Source organism: Ambystoma mexicanum, chromosome 1p (genome assembly GCF_040938575.1).
Source record: "Ambystoma mexicanum isolate Mex_15411 chromosome 1p, UKY_AmexF1_1, whole genome shotgun sequence".
NCBI classification, from domain to species: domain Eukaryota; kingdom Metazoa; phylum Chordata; class Amphibia; order Caudata; family Ambystomatidae; genus Ambystoma; species Ambystoma mexicanum.
Genome location: NC_090921.1, coordinates 228,059,259 through 228,080,659, shown reverse-complemented (window position 1 = coordinate 228,080,659; position 21,401 = coordinate 228,059,259). Strand labels below are relative to the sequence as shown.

Here is a 21,401-nt window from a genome sequence, read left to right as displayed (position 1 = left end):
AGACCTCTCGCTTCTCAACCAACATTAAATGAGCCCTCAGGAAGCTCACCTCTGTATCTCTATCCACCCCCCTCAGTGGGTAAACCAGGGCGAGAGTGCCGTGATCTCATCAGGTCATTGGCTTTCCCGTCTGGATACACATACCCCCAAGTGTCAATCAGGCGGCCACTGCCACAGCACGGGATCCGCATCTACCCCTCCCTCTATCCAACTCACAACCCCACCCCATCTTCTCTTACAGGGCCACGTGCAGGAAGGGCAACAACACAAGCAGTACTCACCCACATGACTGGGGGGGCCATGTTGGCACTCAAGCCTTGGTTGGTGGGAGGACAGGAACCCATGAACGGGGGGGGGGGGTGAGGGGGATGCACAGGTCATTGGAGGACAGAGATTTGGAGAATGTGGGAAAATACTCACCCTGGATGTAAGTGAAAAGGTAGGTTGTGCCATGGTTTCACCAGCTGTCCACCAATAGAAACCGTAGCCCGTAGGCAGCCTCGCCAATTGAAGCTTCAGTCCTTGAAAAGCTTAGCCAATGCCAGACGGGGTCCTTATTCAGTATCAGATCAGGAAAGGAAGTGGGGAGGCATAACAGCATCTCAATTAGAAGCCGCGGCTCTTGGACAGCTTCACTAATAGAAGCCGGGGCCCTTTGACAGTCTCACCAGTAGAAGAGGTGGCACTTAGACAGTCTCACCAGTAGAAGCCGGGGCCCATGGACAGTCTCACCAGTAGAAGACGTGGACCTTGGACAGTCTCAGCATAGAAACCCTGGCCCTTGGACAGTCTCACCAATAGAAGCAGTGGCCCTTGGACAGTCTCACCAATAGAAGCAGTGGCCCTTGGACAGTGTCACCAATAGAAGCAGTGGCCCTTGGACAGTCTCACCAATAGATGCAGTGGCCCTTGGACAGTCTCACCAATAGAAGCCGTGGCCCCTTGAACAGTCTCACCAATACACGCAGTGGCCCTTGACAGTGTCACCAATAGAGCAGTGGCCCTTGGACAGTCTCACCAATAGAAGCAGTGGCCCTTGGACAGTCTCAGCATAGAAACCGTGGCCCTAGTACGGATGCACCAATAGAAGCCGTGGCCCCTTGCACAGTCTCACCAATACACGCAGTGGCCCTTGACAGTCTCGCCAATAAAAGCCGTGGCCCTTGAACAGTCTCACCAATACACGCAGAGGCCCTTGACAGTCTCGCCAATAAAAGCCGTGTCCCTTAGACAAACCCGCCAATAGATGTTGTGGTCCTTAGACAGCCTCGCAACAGACGCCGGTACTTGAAAAGGTTTGCCAATATAATGTGTGGTCCTTGGACACTGTCACCAATGCAAGCTGTAGCCCTTGGAAACCTTCACCAACAGAAGTAGCAGTACTTGGGGAACTTTCTAGTCCTTTTGTGGCACGTTGTGGCGCGTTGTGGCACGTTGTGGCGCTTGGGCTCTTCTGTCAATGGATGGGAGGTGTTCCCTGGGTGGCGGCCAGCGGGCAGGGTGGTCAGCTACGCGTGGACGGCTGCAAATCTCACTAGCGCCCAGCGGGAAGGCTCGCCGTCTCCGGGAGGGCAAGTCGTTGCCCAGTGCCCAGGCTCGCGGTGTGTGGAGTTCTGTGTTTTGGAGTCGGTCCTCCCTCGACTTCTCCTTCTTCCTCCGCGCCCCGCTCTCAGTCATGTGTGGTTTGGGCGAGTCCGGGCAGGAGGCAGGTTAAAGGACTTGGCAGGACTTCAGTCTCCGCCCCGCCACCGCCTGCTGGGCAGAGGGGCCGGGCCTGGCGGGGCTCAGCCTTCACCTCCTCCATCGCCATACACACTTCATCCCCGCCCGCAGGAAGGCAGCGCTCTCCATCCTCCTGGAATGTGCCCCCGCCTACCCTAGGGAGGGTGGGAGAAGGGGGGGAGGCAGCAGCGCATGGGGTACCACCCCTCCCCCTCCCATGCCGTGCTTTATCGACCTCCCTGTGGGACGCGAGGGTCTGAAAAGAGCCCATGCGGGAGAAGGGACACTGGAGGCAGGGATGGGGGACCAAGCGCACGAGCGGGGCTCCGCATGTCAGCAAACGAGGCGCAAACAACTGCCGCCTGTGCCAGGCAACCTGCAGAGGAGCGGCGCTCCGCATGTCATCAAAAGAGGCGCAAACAACTGCCGCCTGCAGGCCAGGCAACCTGCAGAGGAGCGGTGCTCCGCATGCCACCAAAAGAGGCGCTGCCTGTGCCAGGCAACATGCAGAGGCACAGTGGCACAGGCGGTGCTTGAGTACCACCTCATCTACCACCTGTTTTAACTAACTTTGTACATGGTTGTCTAACTCGGCTTGGCAATTAAGTGTTTCGCAGGACAACGGAAGGCAGGGGTGGTAGGCAGAGTGAGGAGGTGGGCGGACAAAGGAGAAACGAAGGGAGAGGGCAGAGGGGGCGTTGCTGTGGCGGCGACGGAGTGTTCGGCCCTGAGACAGACTACAGAGAGATGAACAGCCAACACGAGAGGGTGGGGGACAGCCAGGACATGAGGAAGAGTCAGTGGGAGTTAGTGAGAAGCTAAAGGGGTGGAGCGAGACAGAGGCAAAGGAGAGAAGGGGAGAAAGAAAAAGAGGGGAAAAGGAGAGAAGGAGAGAAAGACAAAGAGAGGCAACGGGAGACAGGGAGAAAGAAGCAGAGAGGCAAAGGAGGGGAAATGGAGAAAGACAAAGAGAGGCAAGGGGGAGACAGGGAGAAAGGCAAAGAGAGGCAAGGGGAGACGGGGAGAAAGAAGCAGAGAGGCAAAGGAGGGATACGGAGAAAGACAAAGAGAGGCAAGGGGAGACAGGGAGAAAGGCAAAGAGGAGCAATGGGAGACGGGGAGAAAGAAACAGAGAAGCAAAGGGGGGAAATGGAGAAAGACAAAGAGAGATAAGGGGTAGACAGGGAGAAAGGCAAAGAGGCAAAGGAGAGAAAGAGGCAGAGAAGCAAAGGAGAGAAATGGAGAAAGAGGCACAGAGGCAAAGGAGAGCAGGGGAGAAAGAGAAAGAGAGGCAGGGGGAGACAGGGAGAAAGGCAAAGAGAGGCAAGGGGGAGAAAGGGAGAAAGACAAAGAGAAACAAGGGGGAGAAAGGCGAAGAAAGGCAAGGGGAGATGGAGAGAAAGAAGCAGAGAGGCAAAGGGGGTTAATGGAGAAAGACAAAGAGAGGCAAAGGGGAGACAGGGAGAAAGGCAAAGCGAGGAAAGGGGAGACAGGGAGAAAGAAGCAGAGCGGCACAGGAGGGAAATGGGGAAAGACAAAGAGAGGCAAAGGGAGATGGGGAGAAAGAAGCAGAGAGGCAAAGGGGGAAATGGAGAAAGACAAAGAGAGGCAAAGGGGAGAAGGGGAGAAAGGCAAAGAGAAGCAAGGGGAGACCGGGAGAAACAAGCAGAGAGGCAAAGGAAGGAAATGGAGAAAGACAAAGAGAGGCAAGGGGAGACGGGGAGAAAGACGCAGAGAGGGAAAGGGGGGAAATAGAGAAAGACAAAGAGGGGCAAAGCAGAGAAGGGGAGAAAGACAAAGAGAGGAAACGGGAGACAGGGAGAAAGAAGCAGAGAGGCAAAGGAGGGAAATGGAGAAAGACAAAGAGAGGCAAGGAGGAGACAGGGAGAAAGACAAATAGAGGCAGGGGGAGACCGGGAGAAAGAAGCAAAGCAGAGAGGCAAAGGAGGGAAATGGAGAAAGACAAAGAGGGGCAAAGGAGAGAAGGGGAGAAAGACAAAGAGAAGCAAGGGGAGACGGGGAGAAAGAAGCAGAGAGGCACAGGGGGAAATGGAGAAAGACAAAGAGGGGCAAAAGAGAGAAGAGGAGAAAGACAAAGAGAGGCAACGGGAGACAGGGAGAAAGAAGCAGAGAGGCAAAGGAGGGAAATGGAGAAAGACAAAGAGAGGCAAGGGGGAGACAGGGAGAAAGGCAAAGAGAGGCAATGGGAGACAGGGAGAAAGAAGCAGAGAGGCAAAGGAGAGAAAGAGGCAGAGAAGCAAAGGAGAGAAATGGAGAAAGAGGCACAGAGGCAAAGGAGAGAAGGGGAGAAAGACAAAGAAAGGCAAGGAGAGACAGGAAAAAAGGCAGAGGCAAAGGAGAGAAAGGGAGAAAGACAAAGAGAGACAAGGGGGAGAAAGGGAGAAAGACGAAGAGAGGCAAGGGGAGATGGGGAGAAAGAAGCAGAGAGGCAAAGGGGGGAAATGGAGAAAGACAAAGAGAGGCAAAGGGGAGAAAGGGAGAAAGGCAAAGCGATGCAAGGGGTGACAGGGAGAAAGAAGCAGAGAGGCAAAGGAGGGGAGATGGAGAAAGACAAAGAGAGGCAAGGGGAGATGGGGAGAAAGAAGCAGAGCGGCAAAGGGGAGACATGAAGAAAGACAAAGAGGGGCAAAGGAGAGAAGGGGAGAAAGACAAAGAGAGGCAACGCGAAACAGGGAGAAAGAAGCAGAGGCAAAGGAGGGAAATGGAGAAAGATAAAGAGAAGCAAGGGGAGACAAGGAGAAAGGCAAATGGAGGCAGGTGGAGACAGGGAGAAAGAAGAAGAGAGGCAAAGGAGGGAAATGGGGAAAGACAAAGAGGGGCAGAAGAGAGAAGGGAAGAAAGACAAAGAGAGGCAACGAGAGACAGGGAGAAAGAAGCAGAGAGGCAAAGGAGGGAAATGGAGAAAGACAAAGAGAGGCAAGGGGGAGAAAGGGAGAAAGGCAAAGAGAAAAAAGGGGGAGAAAGGGAGAAAGACGAAGAAAGGAAAGGGGAGATGGGGAGAAAGAAGCAGAGAGGCAAAGGGGGGAAATGGAGAAAGACAAAGAGAGGCAAAGGGGAGAAAGGGAGAAAGGCAAAGCGAGGAAAGGGGAGACAGGGAGAAAGAAGCAGAGAGGCACAGGAGGGAAATGGAGAAAGACAAAGAGAGGCAAGGGGAGATGGGGAGAAAGAAGCAGAGAGGCAAGGGGGGGAAATGGAGAAAGACAAAGAGAGGCAAAGGGGTGAAATGGAGAAAGACAAAGAGAGGCAAAGGGGAGAAAGGGAGGAAGGCAGAGAGAGGCAAGGGGAGACAGGGAGAAACAAGCAGAGAGGCAAAGGAAGGAAATGGAGAAAGACAAAGAGAGGCAAGGGGAGACGGGGAGAAAGAAGCAGAGAGGCAAAGGGGGGAAATGGAGAAAGACAAAGAGGGGCAAAAGAGAGAAGGGGAGAAAGACAAAGAGAGGCAACGGGAGACAGGGAGAAAGAAGCAGAGAGGCAAAGGATGGAAATGGAGAAAGACAAAGAGGGGCAAAGGAGAGAAGGGGAGAAAGACAAATAGAGGCAAGGGGAGACGGGAGAAAGAAGCAGAGCGACAAAGGGGGGAATGGAGAAAGACAGAGAGAGGCAAAGGGGAGAAAGGGAGAAAGGCAAAGAGAGGCAAGGGAAGACAAGGAGAAAGAAGCAGAGAGGCAAAGGAGGGAAATGGAGAAAGACAAAGAGAGGTAAGGGGTAGACAGTGAGAAAGGCAAAGAGGCAAAGGAGAGAAAGAGGCAGAGAAGCAAAGGAGAGAAATGGAGAAAGAGGCACAGAGGCAAAGGAGAGCAGGGGAGAAAGAGAAAGAGAGGCAGGGGGAGACAGGGAGAAAGGCAAAGAGAGGCAAGGGGGAGAAAGGGAGAAAGACAAAGAGAAACAAGGGGGAGAAAGGGAGAAAGACCAAGAAAGGCAAGGGGAGATGGGGAGAAAGAAGCAGAGAGGCAAAAGGGGGAAATGGAGAAAGACAAAGAGAGGCAAAGGGGAGAAAGGGAGAAAGGCAAAGCGAGGAAAGGGGAGACAGGGAGAAAGAAGCAGAGAGGCACATGAGGGAAATGGAGAAAGACAAAGAGAGGCAAAGGGAGATGGGGAGAAAGAAGCAGAGAGGCAAAGGGGGGAAATGGAGAAAGACAAAGAGAGGCAAAGGGGAGAAAGGGAGAAAGGCAAAGAGAGGCAAGGGGAGACAGGGAGAAACAAGCAGAGAGGCAAAGGAAGGCAATGGAGAAAGACAAAGAGAGGCAAGGGGAGACGGGGAGAAAGAAGCAGGGAGGCAAAGGGGGGAAATGGAGAAAGACAAAGAGAGGCGACGGGAGACAGGGAGAAAGAAGCAGAGAGGCAAAGGAGGGAAATGGAGAAAGACAAAGAAAGGCAAGGCGGAGACAGGGAGATCAGCAAATAGAGGCAGGGGGAGACAGGCAGAAAGAAGCAAAGCAGAGAGGCAAAGGAGGGAAATGGAGAAAGACAAAGAGGGGCAAAGGAGAGAAGGGGAGAAAGACAAAGAGAAGCAAGGGGAGACGGGGAGAAAGAAGCAGAGAGGCACAGGGGGAAATGGAGAAAGACAAAGAGGGGCAAAAGAGAGAAGGGGAGAAAGACAAAGAGAGGCAACGGGAGACAGGGAGAAAGAAGCAGAGAGGCAAAGGAGGGAAATGGAGAAAGACAAAGAGAGGTAAGGGGTAGACAGGGAGAAAGGCAAAGAGGCAAAGGAGAGAAAGAGGCAGAGAAGCAAAGGAGAGAAATGGAGAAAGAGGCACAGAGGCAAAGGAGAGCAGGGGAGAAAGAGAACGAGAGGCAGGGGGAGACAGGGAGAAAGGCAAAGAGAGGCAAGGGGGAGAAAGGGAGAAAGACAAAGAGAAACAAGGGGGAGAAAGGGAGAAAGACGAAGAAAGGCAAGGGGAGATGAGGAGAAAGAAGCAGAGAGGCAAAGGGGGAAATAGAGAAAGACAAAGAGAGGCAAAGGGGAGAAAGGGAGAAAGGCAATGAGAGGCAAAGGGAGACAGGTAGAAACAAGCAGAGAGGCAAAGGAAGGAAATGGAGAAAGACAAAGAGAGGCAAGGGGAGACGGGGAGAAAGAAGCAGAGAGGCAAAGGGGGGAAATGGAGAAAGACGAGGAGGGGCAAAGGAGAGAAGGGGAGAAAGACAAAGAGAGGCGACGGGAGACAGGGAGAAAGAAGCAGAGAGGCAAAGGATGGAAATGGAGAAAGACAAAGAGAGGCAAGGGGGAGACAGGGAGAAAGGCAAATAGAGGTAGGGGGAGACAGGGAGAAAGAAGCAAAGCAGAGAGGCAAAGGAGGGAAATGGAGAAAGACAAAGAGGGGCAAAGGATAGAAGGGGAGAAAGACAAAGAGAAGCAAGGGGAGACGGGGAGAAAGAAGCAGAGAGGCACAGGGGGAAATGGAGAAAGACAAAGAGGGGCAAAAGAGAGAAGGGGAGAAAGACAAAGAGAGGCAATGGGAGACATGGAGAAAGAAGCAGAGAGGCAAAGGAGGGAAATGGAGAAAGACAAAGAGAGGCAAGGGGGAGACAGGGAGAAAGGCAAAGAGAGGCAACGGCAGACAGGGAGAAAGAAGCAGAGAGGCAAAGGAAGGAACTAGGGAACGACAAAGAGGGGCAAAGGAGAGAAGGGAAGAAAGACAAAGAGAGGCAAGGGGAGACGGGGAGAAATAAGCAGAGAGACAAAGGGGTGAATGGAGAAAGACAGAGAGAGGCAAAGGGGAGAAAGGGAGAAAGGCAAAGAGAGGCAAGGGGAGACAAGGAGAAAGAAGCAGAGAGGCAAAGGAGGGAAATGGAGAAAGACAATGAGAGGTAAGGGGGAGACAGGGAGAAAGGCAAAGAGGGGCAAAGGAGAGAAAGAGGCAGAGCAGAAAAGGAGAGAAATGGAGAAAGAGGCACAGAGGCAAAGGAGAGAAGGGGAGAAAGACAAAGAGAGGCAAGGGGAGACAGGGGAAAAAGGCAGAGGCAAAGGAGAGAAAGGGAGAAAGACAAAGAGAGACAAGGGGGAGAAAGGGAGAAAGACGAAGAGAGGCAAGGGGTGACAGGGAGAAAGAAGCAGAGAGGCAAAGGGGGGAATGGAGAAAGACAAAGAGAGGCAAGGGGAGATGGGGAGAAAGAAGCAGAGAGGCAAAGGGGGGAATGGAGAAAGATAAAGAGAAGCAAGGGGAGACAGGGAGAAAGGCAAATGAAGGCAGGTGGGGACAGGGAGAAAGAAGAAGAGAGGCAAAGGAGGGAAATGGAGAAAGACAAAGAGGGGCAAAGGAGAGAAGGGGAGAAAGACAAAGAGAGGCAAGGGGAGACGGGGAGAAAGAAGCAGAGAGGCACAGGGGGAAATGGAGAAAGACAAAGAGGGGCAAAAGAGAGAAGGGGAGAAAGACAAAGAGAGGCAACGGGAGACAGGGAGAAAGAAGCAGAGGCAAAGGAGGGAAATGGAGAAAGACAAAAAGGGGCAAAGGAGAGAAGGGGAGAAAGACAAATAGAGGCAAGGGGAGACGGGAGAAAGAAGCAGAGAGACAAAGGGGGGAATGGAGAAAGACAAAGAGAGGCAAAGGGGAGAAAGGGAGAAAGGCAAAGCGAGGAAAGGGGAGACAGGGAGAAACAAGCAGAGAGGCAAAGGAAGGAAATGGAGAAAGACAAAGAGAGGCAAGGGGAGACGGGGAGAAAGACGCAGAGAGGGAAAGGGGGGAAATAGAGAAAGACAAAGAGGGGCAAAGCAGAGAAGGGGAGAAAGACAAAGAGAGGAAACGGGAGACAGGGAGAAAGAAGCAGAGAGGCAAAGGAGGGAAATGGAGAAAGACAAAGAGAGGCAAGGAGGAGACAGGGAGAAAGACAAATAGAGGCAGGGGGAGGCCGGGAGAAAGAAGCAAAGCAGAGAGGCAAAGGAGGGAAATGGAGAAAGACAAAGAGGGGCAAAGGAGAGAAGGGGAGAAAGACAAAGAGAAGCAAGGGGAGACGGGGAGAAAGAAGCAGAGAGGCACAGGGGGAAATGGAGAAAGACAAAGAGGGGCAAAAGAGAGAAGAGGAGAAAGACAAAGAGAGGCAACGGGAGACAGGGAGAAAGAAGCAGAGAGGCAAAGGAGGGAAATGGAGAAAGACAAAGAGAGGCAAGGGGGAGACAGGGAGAAAGGCAAAGAGAGGCAATGGGAGACAGGGAGAAAGAAGCAGAGAGGCAAAGGAGAGAAAGAGGCAGAGAAGCAAAGGAGAGAAATGGAGAAAGAGGCACAGAGGCAAAGGAGAGAAGGGGAGAAAGACAAAGAAAGGCAAGGAGAGACAGGAAAAAAGGCAGAGGCAAAGGAGAGAAAGGGAGAAAGACAAAGAGAGACAAGGGGGAGAAAGGGAGAAAGACGAAGAGAGGCAAGGGGAGATGGGGAGAAAGAAGCAGAGAGGCAAAGGGGGGAAATGGAGAAAGACAAAGAGAGGCAAAGGGGAGAAAGGGAGAAAGGCAAAGCGAGGCAAGGGGTGACAGGGAGAAAGAAGCAGAGAGGCAAAGGAGGGGAGATGGAGAAAGACAAAGAGAGGCAAGGGGAGATGGGGAGAAAGAAGCAGAGCGGCAAAGGGGAGACATGAAGAAAGACAAAGAGGGGCAAAGGAGAGAAGGGGAGAAAGACAAAGAGAGGCAACGCGAAACAGGGAGAAAGAAGCAGAGGCAAAGGAGGGAAATGGAGAAAGATAAAGAGAAGCAAGGGGAGACAAGGAGAAAGGCAAATGGAGGCAGGTGGAGACAGGGAGAAAGAAGAAGAGAGGCAAAGGAGGGAAATGGGGAAAGACAAAGAGGGGCAGAAGAGAGAAGGGAAGAAAGACAAAGAGAGGCAACGAGAGACAGGGAGAAAGAAGCAGAGAGGCAAAGGAGGGAAATGGAGAAAGACAAAGAGAGGCAAGGGGGAGAAAGGGAGAAAGGCAAAGAGAAAAAAGGGGGAGAAAGGGAGAAAGACGAAGAAAGGCAAGGGGAGATGGGGAGAAAGAAGCAGAGAGGCAAAGGGGGGAAATGGAGAAAGACAAAGAGAGGCAAAGGGGAGAAAGGGAGAAAGGCAAAGCGAGGAAAGGGGAGACAGGGAGAAAGAAGCAGAGAGGCACAGGAGGGAAATGGAGAAAGACAAAGAGAGGCAAGGGGAGATGGGGAGAAAGAAGCAGAGAGGCAAGGGGGGGAAATGGAGAAAGACAAAGAGAGGCAAAGGGGTGAAATGGAGAAAGACAAAGAGAGGCAAAGGGGAGAAAGGGAGGAAGGCAGAGAGAGGCAAGGGGAGACAGGGAGAAACAAGCAGAGAGGCAAAGGAAGGAAATGGAGAAAGACAAAGAGAGGCAAGGGGAGACGGGGAGAAAGAAGCAGGGAGGCAAAGGGGGGAAATGGAGAAAGACAAAGAGGGGCAAAGGAGAGAAGGGGAGAAAGACAAAGAGAGGCGACGGGAGACAGGGAGAAAGAAGCAGAGAGGCAAAGGAGGGAAATGGAGAAAGACAAAGAAAGGCAAGGCGGAGACAGGGAGAACAGCAAATAGAGGCAGGGGGAGACAGGCAGAAAGAAGCAAAGCAGAGAGGCAAAGGAAGGAAATGGAGAAAGACAAAGAGAGGCAAGGGGAGACGGGGAGAAAGAAGCAGGGAGGCAAAGGGGGGAAATGGAGAAAGACGAGGAGGGGCAAAGGAGAGAAGGGGAGAAAGACAAAGAGAGGCGACGGGAGAAAGGGAGAAAGAAGCAGAGAGGCAAAGCAGGGAAATGGAGAAAGACAAAGAGAGGCAACGGGAGACAGGGAGAAAGAAGCAGAGGCAAAGGAGGGAAATGGAGAAAGACAAAGAGGGGCAAAGGAGAGAAGGGGAGAAAGACAAATAGAGGCAAGGGGAGACGGGAGAAAGAAGCAGAGAGACAAAGGGGGGAATGGAGAAAGACAGAGAGAGGCAAAGGGGAGAAAGGGAGAAAGGCAAAGAGAGGCAAGGGAAGGCAAGGAGAAAGAAGCAGAGAGGCAAAGGAGGGAAATGGAGAAAGACAAAGAGAGGTAGGGGGGAGACAGGGAGAAAGGCAAAGAGAGGCAAAGGAGAGAAAGAGGCAGAGAAGCAAAGGAGAGAAATGGAGAAAGAGGCACAGAGGCAAAGGAGAGAAGGGGAGAAAGACAAAGAGAGGCAGGGGGAAGACAGGGAGAAAGCCAAAGAGAGGCAAGGGGAGACGAGGAGAAAGAAGCAGAGAGGCAAAGGGGGGACATGGAGAAAGACAAAGAGAGGCAAAGGGGAGAAATGGAGAAAGGCAAAGAGAGGCAAGGGGTGACAAGGAGAAAGACGCAGAGAGGCAAAGGAGGGAAATGGAGCAAGACAATGAGAGGTAAGGGGGAGACAGGGAGAAAGGCAAAGAGAGGCAAAGGAGAGAAAGAGACAGAGAAGCAAAGCAGAGAAATGGAGAAAGAGGCAGAGAGGCAAAGGAGAGAAGGGGAGAAAGACAAAGAGAGGTAGGGTGGAGACAGGGTGAAAGGCAAAGAGAGGCAAGGAGAGACAGGGAAAATGAGGCAGAGGCAAAGAAGAGAAATGGAGAAAGACAAAGAGAGACACACAGGAGAAAGGGAGAAAGATAAAGAGGCAAGGGGGAGAAAGACAAAGAGAGGCAATGGGGACAGAGGGAGAAGTGTTAAGATGGATTTTTGAACTCTGACCTGGTGGGCAGAGGTTCAGGAGGCCAGCCTAGTTTCTGGGAACAGGGTAGCCTTCTCGACAAACCAGACCAATCAAAGTAGCTTGGTGGCGGTCAAGACTAGGGGCCTCATTACGACTTCGGAGGTAGCCATGCCGCTATTGGCAGAATGGGGAATTACCGGACCATTCCGAGTTCGGAGGGCTCGGTAATTCCTCCCTCCAGGAACCCGGGCCCGGACCTTCCCCATTCCCATCGGTGCAAACAACGGGCCGATTACGAGCAGCTCGTTGTTTGCTCCCTCTTCCCCTCTCGGGACCCTGTAAGGACGCCTGGTTTGACCAGGCGTTACTTACCGGGTCCCGCGAGGGGTGCTTGTAATGAGGCAGAACGGGTTTAATGGGTCCGCCTCCTTTAGCAGAGCCCGTTAACCCATTCCGCCTCAGTCGTAATGAGGCCCTAGGCCTTAGGAGGGGTGCGGGTGACTGAAAGACCTCAATGAGCACACAGAGTAAAGGACACTTACAAATCACTCCCAGTCAGGTGTAGATATATTAAAAATACATATACATTTATTTCAAGGCCTTTGAGTTTTCAACACACAAATCAAATCACAGCAATACTATTAAGCCAACACAATCCTATCTAAATACATAAATACAAGACCAGTGGGGTCTAGAGGATTAATGCATGAAATGGGTCCACAACCTACAAGGGGAAGGAAACAGGCAGTGCAAATAGTCTTTAGTCCCTTCTGCATCCAACACACTCCTAAGAGGCAGTCCAATCTCTAAGAAGAGTGGAGCGTAATGCTCAATTGTACATGCAATGCCAGCGCATGCAGTAGTTCAAATGGGCAAAACGGGGTCTCTTCAAGGGTCTGTAGCAACTCAGAAAGGTGGGTGATGTGATGAAGAATAGGTTCCCACAATTTGAGGAGGGTCTCCACTTGAGGGCAGAGTCAATTTCAAGAGTTGGGAATAGTTCACTAGTTCGCACTAGCAGTGGAAAGGAGAGGGGCCCCCAGGGGCCAGTCATGCGTAAAATCGGACAGAGGCACTAGGGGCCACCGGTTAGGGGTGTAATTACTCACTGACCTCCGGCGCACTCCGGACCAAACTTCGGCAGTTGAGTCCACTTTGGTTGCAGGTTCAAGTGCAGCAATTTGGCGGCTCTGTGACTTTCAGCGGCGAAGATACAGTGATGATTCCCAAATGGGACAGTGGCCATTTCTCCGCTCCTGGTCGATGGATCAGGCCAGTTTCACTGCAGCAGGCTTCAGGGGCGAGAGAGGCACAAATGCAATGCACCTGCAAAGGTCGTCACCACAGCTGGGAAACACGTTAACCGCAAATACTCTGGTTCGGGTGCATTCGTCTCACTTCAGACCTGGGATGGCCAAGTGTTTAAAATTCGATGTGAGGGTGCAGTGAACACAGAGCTAGCGATATACCAGTTTTGAGGGCCTCCTCAAAACGGCAGCGGTATCAGGGCAAAGAGTCTGCATAAGGTGGTCAGGCCACTGGTTGGCCCAGGGACACTTCCGAAAAGGCTTACTTTCAGGGTTGGTTGAAGGTGCCGGGAATAGTTGGTCCCACTATTCCAATGGGTCGAAGCATGATCGCAGACCTTCTATGACGACCAGATGCCGAGGGGTCCCAGGGGACGACAGCGGGTTCAGAGTGCCAAACCTTCCAGCGGGTCACCAGAGGTTCCTCGACTCTGCTTCTTAGTTTCGGGATACTTGCATCCTATCCTTCGTTCAGTGAGCACTCCAGAGAACTACATGGTATGGGTGTTTGGGGCCTTCTCTTATCAAGAATCTCCTTCATGCCAAAACAAAGAGGACCCAATGGGTGATCTGCTCACATACAGGCATAGCATACGCGGGCCAATCACAGACCACGGTGGTCCCTGGCATTCACAGCACTCCAGACTCTCTGGCACCCAGGATGTGTATTGGAACCAGACTTTCCAGCCCACATCCTGGAGGCACACACACAAGACATGCAGAAGCCCACAAAATATTGGCATTTCGCGGGAGAATGCATGCCCAAATAAGGACTGACCCAGATCGGCTCGACCTGTGGAAGGTGAAGAGGCAAAATAAACAAAGGACAGGACAAAGAACCTCGTGGCATGGCCATTTTGGAGCCAGGCCACCTAACCGTGCCAAACGCGGTAATCGCGGTTTACCTCGCAGGAAAGGGTTAAAAATCTACAAAATGATAAGCTGCCACCACACCTGTGCAAGGCACATCTGCACTTCTTCTAAAAAATCCTTCGAGTATCTAGGGCCTTTGGAAATGACTAATAGACCCCAAGTGCACTGTACTGAAAGGCTTATTGTACACTTGTTACATATTGTAGAAAAGTTGCAACATTGGAAAGGACTAAGAGAAACAAAGTCTCCCAGTACTGACTCTCTTAAGGGCATGTCAGTTTCCCCATAAGAAGTGAGCGAAAAGCCCAGAAGAGTGCAGCAGAAGGCGGGGCTCCACTGGTAAAGTCAGACTATGGTGTTAAACATCAGCAAAAAGTTGGGGGGTTCACAACTGGAGGGAAAATTACACATAAAGGGGAATCTTTCCTAACAAGAGGCAAAGGAGAGAAGGGGAGAAAGACAGAGAGGCAAGGGGGAGACAGGGAGAATGAGGCGGAGAGGCAAAGGAGAGAAAGGGATAAAGACAAAGAGAGGCAAAGGAGAGAAAGGGAGAAAGACAAAGAGAGGCAAAAGGGACAGGGGGAAAGAGGCAGAGAGGCAAAGGAGAGAAAGGGAGAAAGACAAAGAGGGGAAAAGTAGAGAAAGGGAGAAAGACAAAGAGGCAAGGGGGTCAGGGAGAAAGAGACAGGACAGAGAGGCAACGGAGAGAAAGGGAGAAAGACGAAGAGAGGCAAGGGGGAGACAAGGAGAAAGGCAAAGGAGAGAAAGGGAGAAAGAGAGGCAAAGGAGAGAAAGGGAGAAAGGCAAATAGAGGAAATGGGGAGGCAGGGATGAAGGCAAAGAGAGGCACCGGAGAGAAAGGGAGAAAGACAAAGAGAGGCAAAGGGAGAACGACAAAGAGAGGCAAAGGAGAGAAAGGGAGAAAGTCAAAGAGAGGCGAAAGGGAGAAAGACAAAGAGAGGCAATAGGCGACAGGGAGAAAGAGGCAGAGAGGCAAAGGAGAGAAGGGGAGAAAGACAAAGAGAGGCAAATGAGGGAAAGGGAGACAGAAGCAGAGAGGCAAGGGGGAACAGAGAGAACGAGGCAGACAGGCAAAGGGAAGAAAGGAGAAAGACAAAGAGATGCAATGGAGAAAAAGACAGAGAAGCAAAAGATAGAAAGGGAGAAAGACAACGCGAGGCAAGCGTGAAAGAGACAGAGAAGCAAAGGAGAGAAATGGAGAAAGAAGCAGAGAGGCAAGGGTGAGGCAGGGAGAAAGAGACAGAGAGGCAAAGGGGAGAAAAACAAATAGATGCATGGGAGAAAGAGACAGATAAGCAAAGGAGAGAAAGGGAGAAAGACAAAGAGAGGCCAGGGAGAAAGAGACAGATAAGCAAAGGAGATGAAGAGAGAAAGACGAAGAGAGGTAAGGGGGAGACAGGGTGAAAGGCAAAGGAGAGAAAGTGAGAAAGACAAAGATAGGCAAAGGAGAGGAAGAGACAGAGAAGAAAAGGAGAGTAATTGAGAAAGAAGCAGAGAGGAAAGGGGGCGACAGAGAGAAAGAGGCAGAGAGGCAAAGGAGAGGAGGGGAGAAAGACAAAGAGATGCAAAGGAGTGAAAAGGAGAAAGTGGCAGAGGGGCAAGGGGGCAGGGAGAAAGAGGCAGATGGGCAAAGGGAAGAAAGGGAAAAAGACAAAGAGATGAAAGGGAGAAAGAGGCAGAGAAGCAAATGAGAGAAAGGGAGAAAGACAAAGCGATGCAATGGAGGAAGACAGAGCATCATTGGAGTGACATGAAGAAAGAAGCAGAGAGGCAAGGGGGAGATAGGGAGAAGAGGAAGAGAGGCAAAGGAGAGAAGGGAGAAAGCCAACATGAGGCATGGGAGAAAGAGACAGAGAAGCAAAGGCGAGAAAGGGAGAAAGACAAAGCGAGGCCAGGGAGAAAGAGACAGAGAAGCAAAGGAGAGAAATGGAGACAGAAGCAGAGAGGCATGGGTGAGACAGGGAGAAAGAGGCAGAGAGGCAAAGGGGAGAAGGGGAGAAAGACAAAGAGAAGCAAGGGGAGACTGTGAGAAAGAGGCAGAGAGGCAAAGGAGAGAAGGGGAGAAAGACAAAGAGAGGCAAGGGAGAAAGAGACAGAGAAGCAAAGGAGAGAAAGGGAGAAAGACAAAGAGAGCTAAGGGTGAAAGAGACAGAGAAGCAAAGGAGAGAAATTGAGAAAGAAGCAGAGAGGCAAGGGGAGAGGGAGAAACAGGCAGAGAATCAAAGGGGAGAATGACAAAGAGGTAAGGGAGAAAGAGACAGATAAGCAAAGGAGAGAAATGAAGAAAGACAAAGAGAGGCAAGGGGCAAGGGAGAAAGAGACAGAGAAGCAAAGGAGAGAAAGGGAGAAAGACAAAGAGAGGCAAGGGAGAAAGAGACAGAGAAGCAAAACAGAGAAATGGAGAAAGAAGCAGAGAGACAAGGGGAGACAGGGAGAAAGAGGCAGAGAGGCAAAGGAGAGGGGAGAAAGACAAAGAGGCAAGGGAGAAAGAGACAGATAAGCAAAGGAGAGAAAGAGAGAAAGACAAAGAGAGGCAAGGGAGAAAAAGACAGATAAGCAAAGGAGAGAAAGGGAGAAAGACAAAGAGAGGCAAAGGAGAAAGAGACAGAGAAGCAAAGGAGAGAAGTTGAGAAAAAAGCAGAGCGGCAAGGGGAGACAGGGAGAAAGAGACAGATAAGCAACGGAGAGAAAGGGAGAAAGACAAAGAGAGGCAAGGGAGAAAGAGACAGAGAAGCAAAGGAGAGAAAGGGAGACAAAGAGAGCCAACGGAGAGAAAGGGTGAAAGAAGCAGAGAGGCAAAGGGGAGAAAGACAAAGAGGGGCAAGGGGGCGAAAGGGAGAGGAAATCCAGAGAATAATAGAAAGTGACAGAGGTGGCAAAGGAGGACTATGAGAAAGAGACAGAAAGAAGAAAGGGGGGATAAGAGGAGAAAGAGATGGAGCCACAGAACAGAATATGAGATATAGACAAATGGTGGGCAAATAGGAGAATAGAAGACAAAGAGAGGCATGGGAGAGAAATAGACAGAAAGAGGCAAGAAGGAGAAAGGGAGAAAGATACAGATAGAGGCAGGTGGAAGAATTGGAGAAAGGCAGTGAACGAGAGAGAGGAAATGGGGAGAATAAGAGAGGGACAGAGAGAGGAAAAGGGGAGACTATCCGAAAGAGACAAAGAGAAGTATAGAGAAGCCCCTCAACGCTCACACCAGAGAAAATACAACCCACTAGGGGAAAAAGGCCCAGCACTCCTCTTGCAAGGAGAACAATGTTTATTCTCGTAAAAAAGACAAATACGTGCCAGCAAAGAACTCTGTTGCCACAGAGCGCTCTAGCCAAAACAGCATAAACAATGGGTTATAAAGGTACACAGCATCATAAGTGACGTAGATTACATAGGTTACAGCTCCAAGTGGCTGGTTGGTGTGACCCTTTACATAGGTAGCCAGCTCCATATGGGATGCCAGGTCATTGGTCCCAGCTTCTCCTGTCCGTCTTCTTTCACATGGGGCTCTTTGTTGCACGTCATCAAATGCAAAGCTTCTAATTGGCAATTATTAACACAATTCAGTGCATCTCCTATCTGTGGCCTAAGGTGCACCTGGTACTGCAGACGTGGACACAAGGCTAGTTTCGAGGTCACAATAACTCTAAAACCCCTGCTCGTGCCGGACGCGTCAGTGCCGTTTCAGGTCTTCCCAACCCAGGCTTACATTTGTTACTTTCCCTCCCTGGCACCTCGCAACTCACATCACTGCGGTCCTGGATATTCTGCTGTGATCTTCCTGATGAATTGGCGATCTAACTGTTTTATGGTTGGTGGTCTGGGGCTGGTTGGTACCCTGGGATGCTGGGGTCTTGGGACGGGGGCATCTGGGCACTATACCTTAGGGCTTGGACTTGTGAAGGTCATAGGCTTGTGCCCTCTTTCTCGTGGGATAACTTTTCACAGCGAGCTCTCAGGGCCCCCTCATGTCTTTGCAGAGCGCATTCCTTCTGGGATATGAATGCTAATATTGAGAGACAACGAAAGGTTTATGAATCTCTGCGGGTTTGGTCTTTCTCACGGTTGCCTATGTTGCAAACCGACCCTGCATGCACACACTTATCTCTACGTAATGGGCCTGGGTTTAATGCCCTGGCTGCAGCTCAGCGCTAGGCCTTGGTTTCAAAATGGCTGCTGTTTTCTAAGATGGTGTTTCACTGTCAGGGTAATCTATACCTAAACAGATAATATCTCCCATAAGGCAGCTTCTATCGACACCCCCTTCACCCTATAACCTTCCCAACTACCTACAACACACTCACAGGTCTCCTCCTCAACCGGAACCTCTCGAGGGCCTGCAGCGATCGTCCCCACTCCCCTACAGAAGCAAAGGGGGATAAGAGGAGAAAGAGACAATAGGAGACAGAGACAGCAGGAGGCAACTGGGAGAACAGGAGACAGAACGAGGCAAGGTGGAGAAAGGGACAGAGGGCCTGATCTACAAAGCTTTTTCCAATGGTATTGTGTCATTGTAAAACGCTTTTGTGAATCAGGCCCAGAGTGATCAAACGAGGGAATGGGAGAAAGTGACAGAGAAAATCAAGCCAAAGAGTAAGAGAAAGAGGCACAGAAAGTCTAAGGACAAATAGTAAAAAAGACAGAAAGAATCAAGGGAGGATGGGAAAAAGAAATAGAGAGGTAAAAGAGAAAATAAGAGGAATCCAGAGAGAGACAAAGGAGCGGATAGAAGAAAGTGAGAAAAAGAAGTGCAGGTGCGATCTACGAAGCCAGTCATTTTGGCACGGCTCTTTCTGCGCCGGTCGTTTTGGCGCGCATGTTGGGCACATATTCCTTTTAGGCACACCCTGTTGTTTGCAGGCAATGCCCAGTGAGATTAAGTTGTGTGCCAAGGATCGCACACTTTAGTAAAGCAGTGTATCTGAGATCCGTTCACACAAGCTTCCAGTTTGTTGTTGTGCATTGTGTTAAGAAAATTTGAATATCTAAATTAAATGAGACTCTTTTTTTGTGTATCAAGCTAGCAGATATCCTAGCTCTAAACTATGCTTTAGAAGGGGAGTTTTATTATTGCCCACTTTCATTGGCTAAGTAGAAATTCGGTCCGTAACTGGGGCATGTTTGTCTCTCCTTTAGTTGTGCAGGGTGAGCCCTGAAGGAGTCATTGTGGACAATGCAGTGGAGGAGAGAGAGGGGGTGCTGCTTTCCCCAGCAAAGGCTGCTGAAGCTTAGTCTTACAGTTGCGAAAAAGTGAAATGAAAAGCTTTCATGTTCACATCACAACACAATTCAGTACCGGTACTCTCTTTCAGGCGTGAGAAGTGCAGGTACTCAAATGCCGAAAAATAAGAAGTGCAGGTACTGAGGGCCGGGTAGGACCATACCATTTAAAGCACTGAGTGCATTTAAATAAATGTAAAGTCGATCTCTGCTCAAACATGGCAGTCCACCCTCCTACCTGAAATCTGAGGCGTTCTAAATGAGGGTAAATGGATGGTGGCAGCCCACCCTCATAGCTGAAATCTGAGGCAGTCTAAATGAGGGTAAATGGATGGTGGCAGCCCACCCTCATAGCTGAAATCTGAGGCAGTCTATTTGGTTGGTGGCTTGCAGACATTTTACTGTTGCGGTGAGCGTTGTGACGAATGAAATGAAATAAGCACCAAGACCAGTGTGCATTACGTGCTTAGAAGGGTTTCATGAACCACTAGGGACATACTTGTCAAATATAAATAGCTATGGTCATTCCTCTATTCCCAAATGGCTCAAGCAGCCAGGAACCCCATTGGGGCTATTTGTCGCTCTCCCCTTTTTTTTTTTAAAGGTGATGTGTTTACAGAATGAGGGTGATGTACTCACTTTTTTAAATTGTTTATATACTGAGAGAGTGGTGTGCTTACAAAACAAGCCAAAAAAAATAATTTACAATGTGTACACTTCATGCAAACAAGGCCATCTGACACCATTCTGAATGACCCAAAATATAGGTTTTTAGGATCACATGAGGAATTGCTTGCAGCAGACGGCCCTCCCGTTTCAGGGCTTGCCCATGGCTCTTTAGGTCATGCCCCCCTATTAGAGCCCCTCTTCATTTCGCACCCCACTGAAGGCTCTGCTTAACACCTCACATTCATGACCAATGCCCACCCCTTGCACGGTCCACATGGCCGTTAGCGTACCCAACGTTTTGATCACATCTCAAATACTCCACTCTAACTTTTACCCCACACAGTCTCCGTCAGTTTCCTCACCCTAACCCACAAAGTCCAATACATCCACAGCACCCCCTCCATCTGTTTATCTTAACCTTCTCACTTCTATCCCTCTCACTAAGTCTCTAACCTTTCCTCCAATACCATCACCCCTTCATCATCTCCACCCAGTGGCATCGCTAGGGAGGGCCTGGGGAGGCCCGAGCCCCCCTCTGAAATCCTGGTCACCCCTGTCCCCTCCTACCTCGGCTGGTGAACTGTCAACACAACACAATACAGGAGCTGAACAACAGGGCAGTGTATCGTTGTGCAGAAATAGATAGTGAACGGAGGCTGTCATAAGTCTTCATAAGCTCCGCTTGACTCATACACACAACAATGAAAACAGTTCCATTCCCTCTGCAGCTAAAACCAACCCCTCCAATCAGAATGTAGTGCACAAAACTGCTAATGATGGGCCATTAGTCACTGAATGGTTTCATGCCTGCATTCTGAGGGGGGTGGGGGGGCGGTGCAGCGGTGTGTAGGTAGATGGTGTGCACAACAGCTTCTCGAGTGCTTCTGACATCACACATTCCCTTTCATAGGCGGCCCCACCACTTGTGTCTGTGCCCTCCCTACTTTTGCCTTTGGCCCCCTCTGTGCCCATCCAAAATGTGATTCCTGGCGACAGCACTGTTTCCACCCCTCTTCACCCACTCACACCGCCACCCCCTTCACGACTTTCACCTTTCACCCCTGACACAGCCCTCCCATCTGTTTTGTGCCCATTCATAATGACTGAATTCCTCCGCTCATCACGTTCCCTCCGCATCCTCCTCGTCTTCCTTCTCGTCCTCCTCAGTCTACCTTGTCTTGTTTCTCCTCCCTCTACTCCTTTTCCCCTTCTTCTACTTCTTTCCTCTTCTTTCTTCCTCTTCTTTTTCTTCTTTCTACTTCTTACTTCTTCTTCTCCTTCTTCTTCTTCTTCTTTCTTCTTTTTCTCCTTCTCTTTCTTCTTCTTCTCCTCATTCTTTCTTCTTTGTTCTTCTTTCCTCTTCTTCTATTTCTGTCTTCTTTTTCTCCTTCTTTTTGTTCTTTCTTTTTTCTTCCTCTTCGTCTTTTTCTTCGTATTTCTATTTTCTCCCAGCCTCCTTTTCTTTCTTCCTATTCCTCTTTTCCTGGTGCTGCTTTTTGTGAATTCCCCCTCATTTCCTGCTCCCTCTCTCCCTGTCCATCTGTTCTTATTTTTGCCTTGCTTTCCTTCCTCCTTAGATAAGCTTCTGTTTGCAGTTTCTGATGCCCTCCTTATCTGCCCTGGCTGCTCCCTCGCTCCTCCTCCCTCCTATCAGTTGCTTATTGATTGCTGATAGAAGACGGTGCTTTGCGCGCTGTGTAGGCACTCAGACGCAATCTGCGCTTATTTATTAACTCGGTTCCTGCCACTTCAGTTGCTTGGATAACACTTACCCCTCCATGGGGTGACTTCACAGCGCTAGGGCAGCAGAAGATGCAAGTGTGGGGCTAGGGTGCCCAACTTTCCCAAATGGCTTTAGACGATGCGACCTGCGCGCGGTGACACGTGGTGTCGTTCATGTCCACACCCACATCAACGTTTTGGTAACATTCGTGGGAGATGGAGTGTTAACGCATACACAACCCAAAGACATAATACTGT

The 21,401-nt window shown here is 50.6% G+C and overlaps 1 protein-coding gene across 2 annotated transcripts in view; it reads right to left on the bottom strand.

Annotated features, from left to right (window-relative positions):
- Positions 1-1,821, bottom strand: part of LOC138568261 (uracil nucleotide/cysteinyl leukotriene receptor-like) — a 39,068-nt gene extending 37,247 nt beyond the window's left edge. For both annotated transcript variants that reach the window (XR_011302616.1, XM_069646431.1), the window contains exon 1: positions 421-1,821. Coding sequence is in view for 1 of the 2 variants with exons in the window: in XM_069646431.1 (XP_069502532.1) it covers positions 421-453 (33 nt within the window). In the remaining variant the exon portion in view is untranslated. The remainder of the gene's footprint in view (positions 1-420) is intronic.
- Between the last annotated feature and the right edge of the window lie 19,580 nt (positions 1,822-21,401).